The sequence below is a fragment of the Lates calcarifer genome, linkage group LG21, assembly GCF_001640805.2.
Source record: "Lates calcarifer isolate ASB-BC8 linkage group LG21, TLL_Latcal_v3, whole genome shotgun sequence".
Taxonomy (NCBI): domain Eukaryota; kingdom Metazoa; phylum Chordata; class Actinopteri; family Centropomidae; genus Lates; species Lates calcarifer.
Window position 1 is genome coordinate 6,697,551 of NC_066853.1, and position 12,391 is coordinate 6,709,941.

A 12,391-nucleotide genomic window follows, 5' to 3' on the forward strand; every position below is an offset into this window, starting at 1 on the left:
AAGTGTAACCTGTCCTTTCAAAATAAGAATACAAGATTATAGAGTTTATGCAATTTGCCAATTATCACCCACTACATGCTTTCATCAATATTTGTAACCTGTAGGCTGACTTTAATTTTGCACTTTATACACAAAAGTACATCAGCAGCACACACACACACACACACGTCACATCTTACAGTCTTTGATGTTGTCAAAGTGTTTTCCTTCTCTCATGTTGTTTTATCTCTTTGTTTCCCCCTTCATCTGTGACACACTTGTATCTGTCAGTCACCTCAGTAACAAAGACATATTGTTACTGCAACTCATTTAAAAGCATGTTGTCTGGTGAGATGGACTCTCTTTCAGAAAGTCAGAGAAAAAACACATTGATCTACAGACAATGACAATAAGTGAGACTTTGTGTAGAAAAGTGTTGGCTGTGTTGAAAGAATTGAACTTTTTTAAAATTCTATACTGTATAGAAAAAGTTTGAAATCTATATATATATATATATATATATATATATATATATATATATATGCTACAGAAAATAAGTCTTGCAATCTAGACAGTTCATTAACTTATGCAAAAGGATACATTTCTTTTTTTTATAGTTTAAGCCAAACACATCTAAGCATAAAAAGATATGAGTGTCTCTTGATGTCCACCAAGAAAGCCAGGTTTGTCTCCCCTGTGGTGTTGTCTTTTGAGGTGGTTGATACACACTTTCTGACAGATGAGAAAACATGTAAAAATGGTTATTTGCAACAACAAAATCTGATGCTGATAATGTCAGGGGTCATTCATTATGAAGTTTTGTTCTCCAGCAAGATTAGAGATGTAATATTATTTTTATAACAACTGATACAATCAGAAGACCCCAGTGTAGAAATGTAGAAGAACAGATAAAAACCCTGGTTGTTTCAGCCTTCTCCTCTCTTCTCTTCTCTTCTCTTCTACTGGCAGCATATTATTTCAGAATCAATCTAGGAAAAGTGCCTAGTCAGATCACCAGCTCAGTTAGTCCTGTTGGCACTCGTGGGTGGCTGGCTTTGTTTTGAAAGTCAAAACAGAGAACTTTTTCTCTTCAAAATCACATATACCTGGAGACAGGGGCTGTGGTGACTCATCACTAATCTAAACTTCTGTTGACACAAGCACAGAAACACGCCCACATCCCCTGTTCAGTGGTAACCCCCACCTCTCTGTGCATTCCTGCCCGTGGAGTGGCGATTAGAGTGGAAATCAATTTGAGTTGCCCATGGCTAAATTGATATCATTACATTTACTGCAGGCTGAATAATGGATGACTGTATCATTATATGGGGAAGTAATGGGACGAGACAAAGCACAGGTAGACAGCTCGCCGCAGGTGAGAGCTATAATTAGAGTTTAGTTCCTGGCACCCCACCCCCACCCCCAACACACACACACACACACACACACACACACACATACATGTCCAGATGAATGCATATGTGCAGCTGTGGAAGCACAAACACACAAAACACGCTGTAAAATGCCAATGAACTAAATGTAGCCATTCACTGTGTTATGGGAGTACACTCAATCACAGCGATATCCTTTTCTTGAATCAAAGTATTTCCAGTAGTCAGAAGCAGACTGGAGGTGTTTCTTTCCACTAGTCATTACTTCTGACTGTTTGTTATTTTATTAGAAACACCTGCTTGCTCATTTTGCCGAGCTGTTGGCTGTGAAGTAAGGACCAGAACAATTTCATAAAATTACTCGCTCTGCAGGTAAAGTGTTGTGGACACAAACAAACATTTCTTTCCTCCACTGGTAAAATTGATCACATCCCAATAACTCAAATTGGAAACAATATGTTACCTGTTCATCATTAAATGAAAAAGAGCCTAAATTTGTGTAGGTCAAATGTATTAACATAGGGTTTGTTGATAAAACAGGCATTACAGAAATGAAGTTCAGATTCAAAGAGCAAAGTTGAAGTTTTTGGTAATAATGAAAATGAAAATAAATAAATTCTCATTTTTAAAGAAAATATATTTCTTTTAGGTTTTACCAGACATAAGGATATAAATATAGAAGAAATTTGGCATTTTGAGCTTTACCCCCAAACAGCTGTGAACTGTGAATAATTCAAATGGAAATTTTAGCTGCAGCAACTGCAACTAACTTTAACATGTTCCCCAAAAGTAACTAGCATGTGTGATGGAAACAGCTCACACCACTGGTATCTATGCTATTTTCAGTCTCATCAGAGATAGACAATACTACAGTCTACAATACAGTAGACAATATTATATGCAGATTTTCAATGTCAAGCACTTTATTAATTTGTTGTTTTGCATTGAGGATATTGAAAAACAAAACAATTACCTTTGAAAATGATGTATTGTAAATTTACAACATGTCATGTTTTGGCAGTATTTCTGCCTGTACTCCTTTCAGTGTAATGTTATGTAAGGTTTAAAGGCACAGTCATGTAAAACACACACACAAAAAAAAAAAGTTTCAGTTAGGGTTGTGTCATTAAGGTGATTTCATGTTCAAAAAACATTGCATTTACTTCACATCATAATTTATGGCAAAGGACCATTTTATACAGGTATGTTCATTGTTTGTTTGTTTGATCAGATGCTGGTCCTCCATGTTAAGGTAAAACGCTGATCCGCCCGGACAGACTTTGCAGTAGCATCTATAATCAGCTCCTGTAGACACAAGAAGAGAGAGAGAGGACTATTAAACTTGTTTTTTAACATTGGCTTTATTTCTTCATTTATCCTGGGCCCCACAGACTCCAGTGCTGTATGTCAAAAAGTACTAAGTAATACACAGGTTTTTATAGGTTTTCATCCTGCATAATGATGTTACTTGCATTTTGTGTCATTTAGACCACAGAGTGGTGTAAGTCCCTGTAGACCTCTTTGGGCAAATTGTTATAAATCTCCAATAACAGAGAACCAAAGAGACATATTTGGAACTTGAAGGTGTAGTGCTACATGAAAAGTAGCATCAGCATCAAACACAGATGTACATAATAATGTAAATCTATTGTATTTGACTTTGTTTTACAGCTGGGTCTCTGAGAGCCCAAACAAAAGTAATGTATCATTTTCTGCAGAGTACTTCTGAAACATGCCATCAGTTCATGTTCTCATTAAATTAGGAAACATTATTATCATCATTGTACGATCATGTTAAAGATGCATAAGATAATATATAAGATAATAGGTATATGTTAGTCCTGTAATACACCTGTGCTGTCTGTACCCTACCTTTCACTCAGGACATTTTCCATATAGGATGAGGCTCTCCATGATTTTGAACAAGCAGGTACCGATCGTGGATGGATAAACGCATGGATGGAACTTGTTCAAAGTTTCTTTAGAGTAACTTCCTTTAAGTTACGTCAGCTAAATGTGACAAATGTAAGGCAGTGTACAGTGCATTCCTCATGCTCTGTATCTTGTATCTGATTGAAAACACAATAATACCATTTTACTTATGCCATATACACAGCATGGGTCCCCAGTAAAGTCAAACCATGGCATACTTGTGATTAACCATTCTGTGAATGTTCAGAATAAAACATTCCGTCCTGTACAGAAATAGCTCTCCTGCCTCACTGTATTTAATGACACTGTACCAGCTGCTTACTGCTTCTTTCAAGTTGTTACCCTGTCAGACAATAGTTAGAGAGATGAATGGATTGTCTTGTGCTGAAAAACCACTTATTACCATGTGCATACTGTGTCATCTTCATTCCCTCTCTCTCCTTCCTCTCTGCCCTTCTTCCTTCCCTCCACCCATCCTTCATTCTCCCTGTTTATCTCTTTCACCTCTCTCTTCCTCTCTCCATCTGTTTTCTGTGATGCATTCTCTCTCCCTCCACCGCACTCTGTCCGTCCTTCCCTCCTTCCCAAAGATGGACTGTCTTTCTGTCTTTTCATTATTCTCAACTCATCCATGCATCCCCAACACACATGCACACACCCTCCAAATCCCTCTGTCATTCTGACTTTCCTCATCTGCAATTCTTGCCCTCTCTTCTTGCTTCTCCCTGTCCATCTTCTCCAAGAACAGTATAAATCTATGACTTCTGGGCTTTTTCACCTACGATTATTTATGGAGCTGCTGTAGCTATCATTTTCGTGCTCCTGATAAGTGCATTGAGTACAGTACACAACCTCGACAGGAATATTTTATCACAGGCCAAATGAGGAGAGGGAACACATGCTATCCTTTTAAACCTGGCCCTGTCTTTCCTGCTTCCTCCTTCAGTGGTAGTCTTCCATATCATCCATCCTCCTTCTCAAACATATAAAGTACATGTATATGTTTGAGGTGGAGGTGATAGCAATGTATCTCCTCATATGATATCATATCATATCATATTTCTCTTCATCCCCACTCCTGTTTGTGTTTTTAGATCTCTACAAGCTCTCTGAACGATTAGTAAGGCTGGTCTTCAGCCACATGACCTCATCCGAAGGCCTGTTTTAGTGAACATTCCCACTTCTCTGAAGTGTCCTTAGCTCTAGCTGAACCTTGCAGCTGACAGTGATCTCCCTACAGACGACTACAAAGGAGATTTAGACACATATACTGTGGGAAATTCCTTTGAAGTAAAGAACAGACAGTATGCCAGTACTCAATTTTCACAGTGGCCACTAAAAATGAAATTAAGTGTTGTACCGCAAGGCACTTTGTGCAAATGAATCATCGTGGACCAAATGCTCTAACAGGGCATATGGCTAGGCTTTGTGTACACAATTCCCCATGATTTTCTGTCACATTTCTTCCCACTCAACCATTGGAGCAGATGATGGAGAGAGCATGAGGGAGTGACAATCATTTTACATGAGCAGTGTTAAAATCGCTGTCCTGAGTCAAGTCTTCAGCTCTGTGTTCATTACAAAACAACAGTGTCAGAGGGGGATGCAGAGTTGATTACAGCTATTAGATGACAGTGCGGCGTAGCAGGGGTTGGGTTGTGAACCTGAGGCCTTTTTTTTTTTCCAGTGATGGTTTTTGACTGGCAGGGAAATGCTCAATCAACGTGAAAGCTGGGGTGTGTTTATGAGACGTGTTCATGTAATGATGAAAGAGGATCACTGAGCTATGATATTAATGCACAAATCCACAATTAAATTCAATGACACTGATTGTGTGTCTAACAGTGATGAATATTTTTATTTTGAGGTTACTAGAGCAGAAATTTAGTTCGTATGCGTGATGCAGTGGAATATGTACACCTGTATACATATGAGTTGATATTGTTCTGTTACTATTTAAGTTTCCTGTCTCTCCCAGCAGATACCTCAGTCTAGTATTTATGTTCTTAAGGATCAATGAATATGACTGCAAAAAAAGTTGTTATTGAATAACAATGTCTACAGTTGATTTTAAGAAAATGTTGTGAGGCAATTCACTTGGAATTGGAATGAAACTGAAAACATTTTTCTCTTTGCTTCAATGTTTTTTTTTATTTTTATGTGGTTATAAACCTTCCATATAATGTAGTTTGTTTAATGGTAAATTGAATAAAAAATATAAACAAACAAGTAAATAGGATCTAACACATATTATCAGTTATCAGTCTACAATTATGTGCACAAAAATGCCCCTCATTTTCCAGAAACTGGTATTTCATTTTTGTTAAGAGCTTTTGTGGTCATAGACGATTTCCTGTACTTGATGGTTTTGGCCAACAGTCTGTTGAATTGTGTTTATCACAGAGAGGCTAGCACACAATGGCAGAAAGCATGAAGAGCACATAATTCTAAGGCTATTTAAAAAGAGTTAGTTCTAAATGATTTAGCTTGTACTACATGAACTGTAACTTGTAATACAGATACATATTTAGAAGACTCACCTGAGTGTTAAGGTTGTGCTGCGGGGTGAGTGTATGCGCCGTTCCACTCTCATCTGTTAAGATCGCTGTTGTGATCCTAACACTGCCTGCGCCCCAAACCTTCACCACACCCAGGGTCAAGCGGTCAGCAGGGGCCAGTTCATTGTGGACAACCTGACTGGTCAAAGTGTTCTGGAAGAGAATGTGTTGGGTGACGCAAAGAGACCAAGAGAGTTATTATAAATGGGATAAATATTATATCAGGTCATCAATCTTAAACTTGCACTGTTGTCTGTACAATTTACTGAAAATATGCTTTAGTGAGCTGAGCAATGGAGTCCCATCCCCACCCCACCCCTCTTCATTTTTATCCCATGCTTCATCTCTTTACTGAGTGAGATTTAACGTTTGAGTATCTTTCTCCATATCATTAGTTTTATATCCACCGTATTATATTTTTTTCTCTATGCTTTGCTTTGAGTAGATAATCTTCTGCATGAAGATTTTGATTGTCTGAATAGTTTTAAGTCATACTGATGCTCACGCGAGAAACACACATGCTCGGGTACACACACACACACATGCATACACACACGTGTTATCAGTTAATCAATTAAAAGTACTGACAGCCCATTAAAAACTGAGGAAGTCTAAAATGTTCTCACTTTGCAAAAACAACCTCACTCCAAGGGTCCAAAACTCATATGGTGCTAAAAGAACACACACACACACACACACACACACCTACATTCAGATAGCCATCCAAAATGGCATGCGATCTGCTAATCTGCCAGGCAGCACTGGCCTCATTGCCCAACTTATCCTCATCTTCTCACATCTGCCTGTTCACACACACACCCACATGCACACACACACACACACAAGCACATTCAAACACAAAAACACACACACTTGCGCTCTCTTTCTCGCTCTCTCTCCCCCTTTGGCTGTCAGACAGTGTGCCTGTTTTATCGCTGTGTGAAATTGCTTTGGAATGAGCCTGATGGTAGGCAGAGGACAGCCACAGATGTTTGGCCATGGTAGCTGTATGTGTGTATGTGTATACTGTAGATGTGTGCACATAATGTATGTGTGTATGTTTGTGATTAAACTCATGCTCATTAATGTGTGTCTGTGTGTGATTGTGTGCCTTTGCCTGGCTAAGAAGCAAATGGGGCTGGGTTAGTCCCATTAGTCCCAGTGATTAGGGAGTTTCTGTCATGTCTGAGTCAAAATGTGATCAAACTGTGGCCTGGTAAACATTCCCTTCTCACTGAACTTAGCCGTAAGACTTCTGCTCATACAACACAACACAACAACGCCTGGGCTCTATGTTTGTGCTTTCATAATGTCAATGTCACAATTCTGCTTGTGTTTGCAGGCACAATTTCAGATTAGTTAGTTTTTTTTTTGTTTTTTTGTTTTTTTTTAACTCATTGGTAATGTCATGATTCCTCATAAAAGCCTATGTGCCAAGGTTGATGGGGTGACACAGCTAAAGTTGTATTGCTTGGGTTGCATGGTAAGATTTTTGCACTTTTTTGGACATTCGTCCAAATATTTGGACATGTCCATGTCCTTTTGTTTAATTAATTAAATACTGATTAATGACCCATTACACATAGGATATTCATCAAATTAGAGGCTGTAGATGGAGTGCATATCCTTGTTAATGCTGGATGATGGCTACAAATATTCAGTCTACTCTAAGGGATAGGCCTAAGGGAAGCATCTGTGGATTGCATTATTTATAAGAATCACTCATTAATCTAACTAGAACAGATTTTGATCACACTGGTGATTGGTGTGGTATTTGGTATGGTATTTTGATACATTTTCAAATCTGTACTAGGTGAAAGAGGCAAGTGCAACACACATGAAAGTGTTTTTTTTTTTTTTTTTTGGGGGGGGGGGGGGGGGGGGTTGTTTTTTTGTCATTTTGGAATCAGTGTTTGTGTTTGCCAACTAAAGCCACAAAATTGCTGTTTGTGCTTCTGTTTGTGATAAGAGGTTGAATAAGCAGGCAGAAATGTAAGAGCAATTTTGTGCCAAAACGAGTACCAGGAACGCACAGTGACCTGCATAAACACAACCACAGCTGCTCCACTCCAACCACCTCTGTGCAAGCATGTTAGTTTGGAGCCACAAAAATACTAAGCAGGAGCATGCACAACAAAAGCCTTGCACCTGATGAAAATGACATTGTGACTTGTCAGCTTGCTGATGGCACAAATGACTTAGCTGTTACAACTGGAGCATTTGATTTGAGCATAAAACTCTACAAACTGACTCTGCAACATCTACCCTACAGTATCTATTGTTTCATTCTCCCTTCTTAAAATTGTAAAATTGTTGTAATGTCGTCATGACATGCACAGGACTGCTAAATTGTACATCAAAAGCAATGAGAGGACCAAGCCAATAAAATAGTAGAATAGCCATAAAAAGGCTTCTGCCATCTGTGTAACTTCTCTCTGCCACCTTACCATTTTTATTATAACAAAAACTGAAGTGGTTATTGTTAAAGATGTTGTATATTGTGGTTAAAGTCTAATGAAAATTAATCTACTTCTAGATTGATATAATACTGCTGTTATTAAGTGATTTAACAACTGGTGTCAAAAGTATTTAAATGCCAGAACTTTGTCACAGGCAAAAATAGAAAAAGCTCAATTCAAATCACCACCCCAGAGTTAGGCATAAATCCTATGCTAATGGTTTCCAGCAGTTAGCCTCTGACACCCGCCTACCAGAGCCCTGTTGCATAGTAAAGCATGGGCCTATTCTCCAGTCTGGCTGCATTAATAACAATAATGATGATAAAGAAAAGAAAAGGGAGACGTGACATGTAGTTGGCCCTTGAACTCACCGATTGCGCTGCAAACGAGGTCCACAGATATTTTCCTCGCTCAACCGTGTCTGTAGAGAGAAAATAAGGGTGAATTGCATACAGAGCGAGAAACGGAGGGGCAGAAAAAATTGGCGTGTGACTACGTGTATGGATAGAACTATGCATACTGACTGCAGGACTGAGTTCATACTCATCGCACTGACTGGATGGACAAATAAGTGATCACCTGATGAAGTAGACCAATAGTAAGTTGTGTTGTGAGGGGCTGCATTCATGAATGAACAAAACACTGCGTAGTTGCATGAATAAATGCCTGAAAATGGCTGAGTGACTGGGTGGATGAACACTGTACAGTACTGACTCATTAATAGATTCATCTACACAATGACTCATCATACAGAATGACCTCAACTCATTACTGGTTGATTGAATAAGTAAATAATAGAATTAGGATAGTAAGTAAAAAAAATAATTGACTAGCTATAATGCTTAACTGTATAAAAGACTGAATAATTGATTGGTTGCCTGAGTGAGTGAACATAGAACTGATGAATGAGTGACCAATGATAGAAGAGTCAGCCTGACAGCAGAATAGCTAACCCTCTAAAATGAAACTCAAAAATGCAGAAAAAAGAAGAAAAAAAGCAGCAGAAAAGCAGATAATACAGGTAAGCAGGCGCTAAAGCGAGAGGCAAAGCAAACAAGAACAACATACGGAGGCTACACTGCAGACAGACAGGGAGACGCAGAAGAGAGGAGCGAGGGAGCAGATAAAAGAGGAGTGATGGGGAGCATATCTCCAAGCAGCGACACGGGGAATTACTGTAATAGTTTCTGTCACTCCCCTTCTCTGTCATCCCTCGTTCTCTCTCTATCGCTCCCTCTCCTCTTTGTCCCAACAGAAACATGCCTTTCACAGAGGAGTGCATCTTCTCACAGAAGCACTTCAGAGGCTGATTCTGTTTGTACGTGAGTGTGTGAATGTGTGTGTGTGTGTGTAAGAGAGAGAGAACCAGTAAGAAAGTGGAGAGAGACTACATTATATTCAGATAGACTGTGTCTCACTGATAAAAATCAATGCAGAAATTCATATTCAGTGAAAAAAACAACTTGCTTTCTCATGCTCTACATGAGTCTCAGAGATATTGGGGATATTGCAGACATTCACGTTGATCTTCACTTCCCAATTCACAAAACTGCTTCTATAGATAAATAAACGCAAATTGTTACTGATGCCACCAACTCTAGTATCTGTACAACACCAAATAACTCTATGTTTTGTCATTATTAGTTGTATATAAGTTTGGATTCTTTGTCGTCGTTTTTTAGTAACATTTCTTTGTTCTAAGTTCTTTGTTTTCTCTTGAAGGTGTTTGTCGGCTCCATTTTATTTTTCAATGTAAGTATTTGCAACGAACAAGACTAAGAGGGTTTATCAAAGTTATTATAATTCATTTTGAGGACATGAACGTGTGTTCTGATTTTCATGGCAGTCCATCCAATATTAGTCGACATATTTCAGTCTGGCCCTAGCATGGTTAAAAACCAAAAATACTGCCATTTAAAGAAATTACCTGATAACTTCAAGAACTATTACAAACAAACAGTCAATATATTTGTGCGTGTGTGTGTGTGTGTGCATTTACTTATTCCTTCCCCATCATCCCAGAAGAACGATCCTTGAGCAGTTCCACTGTCGCTTAGGGCAACGATCAGTCCTAAAGGATTCATCCGACTGAAACAAAAGGAGGTGGAGAGGGTTATAGCAGATTGCTAAAGGACAACATCTATTAATACCTGCTGCTGAGGACAAATACATTAACATTCCTGCTGGGGGGATCCACCTGATCTCCCTGCTGCTAGAACACCCATCACCCTCTAACTGTCTTCTTTTCTTCTCATTGCCTCTTTCTTTAACACACACTAACTATCATAGATGACATTCAGTTTGATGAGAGTTGGTCATGCATTGTTACCTAGCTTTCCACGGAGACACACTCAAACACCTCTCTGCAGAAGCAGACACACACCTCACACTAAACACACAGGATGCTGACCTATAGCTGTGTGCTGTCATAATGTGTTAGCCTTGATGTGTGAGAACATACCTGTAATATGTATTGTTCTCTGGTTTCTGCCAGGGTATGACATATCCTCCTCTGATATGAAGGTTAATATGATCTATGGGTGTCGGCATGTTAACCATCTGGCCGCGTACTCCAACATCTCTGGCCTGATGAGAGCAGCAATAATTACATACTATTAAATTACCAGAAATACTTTTGGTAATTAAACCTTGATTCATTTTCTTCAACATTTCCTATGTGGGAAATTGCCATTTGTGCACCGGTAAATCACAAAGCATGCAGTAAAATCTGTGACATCTATAAAGGCTACATCTGAAACATTTCTGTAATTTATTACACAAAGTCTTTGAAAACTTCTTTATTCCAGCATTTTTCTACTTTTCTACCTGCTGAGGGGACAAGTTAAATGGAAGTAACCACTCCTCCCCACCATCCCATGCCTCCATTTAAACTGTTGTTTCTCATGTTTTGTTTCGCTTTATGATGCCATCTAACAGATGGGGAGTCCCCTAGCTAGAAAGAGACAGAGTGATTGGGTGTTTGCTATTGTCATCAAGGCGCCTTCTGCAGTTGTTGAGCTGCATCTCTTTAATGATGTTGTCATAGATGTCTCTTATTACGTTCTCATATGGGTTTTTGTTGTAGTTGTGGTTTTAGTCACTTTTTTGTCTTGGTCTGCATATATATTTGTTTTTTGTTTAAAAAAATATATTTGGATATAAACCATGTGCATCACAAGATGAGGTGCACAGATGGAGTGTTATCAAAGTACAGCTACATTATGCATTAATTAATCAGCCACTCAGATGTGGTTACCTCTTTCTGTAAATTTGATTCAGTGTTGTCTACTGTGTGGCTGCACCAAGGGTGTGCTTGAATGTGTAGATGCAAGATAAGATAGGAGAGGCTTTTGATTCAGTGAAGACTTTTACAACTCACCGTGTGGAAGTCATACCAGCGTGCATTAGGAACGTAGCCATTCACAGTCCTGACTCCCTGTCAATCAAAGTCAGTTGACAAAATCAATTAACCAAAAGAGAACTACAGGCCAGGGGAGATTGACTGGGAACTATCCCTAAAATGACTGAAAAGTATCATCAAGTGATATCTTAATAGGAAAGGTGAAAAAAGCTGAAGTATGTCAAATGCGTGTTTGTACCTTGTCGAGGGCAGGAGTGATAAGTAGAGCAGGTCCCCAGAGGAACTGCCTGTAGATGTCCCATGTAGTTTTATCATTCACAAACCTGTGACACGACAACACAGAGGCCATTAAACCTGACTGAAAAAATATGTTTCTAATGTTCTCTCCTGTCTCCTCAGGGCAGACAACCGCTCAAGTACTCATTCAGAATTCAATGGTTTGAAGATGCAAGCCAAATAACCCTGCCAGACTCACCCTGCCAGCTCCTTAAATACCATCTGTGACTTTATAAGAGTCTCTTAAAATGAATAAATATGTCTTTTTTTCATACTGTTTCACACATTCATATTAGGTAGCTGCCAAGTGCAGACAGAACCATCTACAGTTGGTCTCTACACAGTCTCGCTGGATTTGAAGTGCCTTGCTCAAGGGTTTCTTAATGGCACTTGCTAAGGGAGGGAACACACTTCTAATTTTCTCACCTTCTCAAG

The 12,391-nt window shown here is 39.0% G+C and overlaps 1 protein-coding gene across 2 annotated transcripts in view; it reads right to left on the bottom strand.

The window, feature by feature from the left end:
* Nucleotides 1-2,339: 2,339 nt before the first annotated feature.
* Nucleotides 2,340-12,391, bottom strand: part of si (sucrase-isomaltase (alpha-glucosidase)) — a 59,968-nt gene continuing 49,916 nt past the window's right edge. For both annotated transcript variants that reach the window (XM_018681159.2, XM_051065414.1), the window contains exons 42-48: nucleotides 11,919-12,003; nucleotides 11,699-11,755; nucleotides 10,781-10,905; nucleotides 10,319-10,407; nucleotides 8,691-8,740; nucleotides 5,843-6,013; nucleotides 2,340-2,675 (exon numbers count right to left, since the gene is read on the bottom strand). In XM_018681159.2, the coding sequence (XP_018536675.1) occupies nucleotides 2,598-2,675; nucleotides 5,843-6,013; nucleotides 8,691-8,740; nucleotides 10,319-10,407; nucleotides 10,781-10,905; nucleotides 11,699-11,755; nucleotides 11,919-12,003 (655 nt within the window). In that variant the 3' untranslated portion in view covers nucleotides 2,340-2,597. The remainder of the gene's footprint in view (nucleotides 2,676-5,842; nucleotides 6,014-8,690; nucleotides 8,741-10,318; nucleotides 10,408-10,780; nucleotides 10,906-11,698; nucleotides 11,756-11,918; nucleotides 12,004-12,391) is intronic.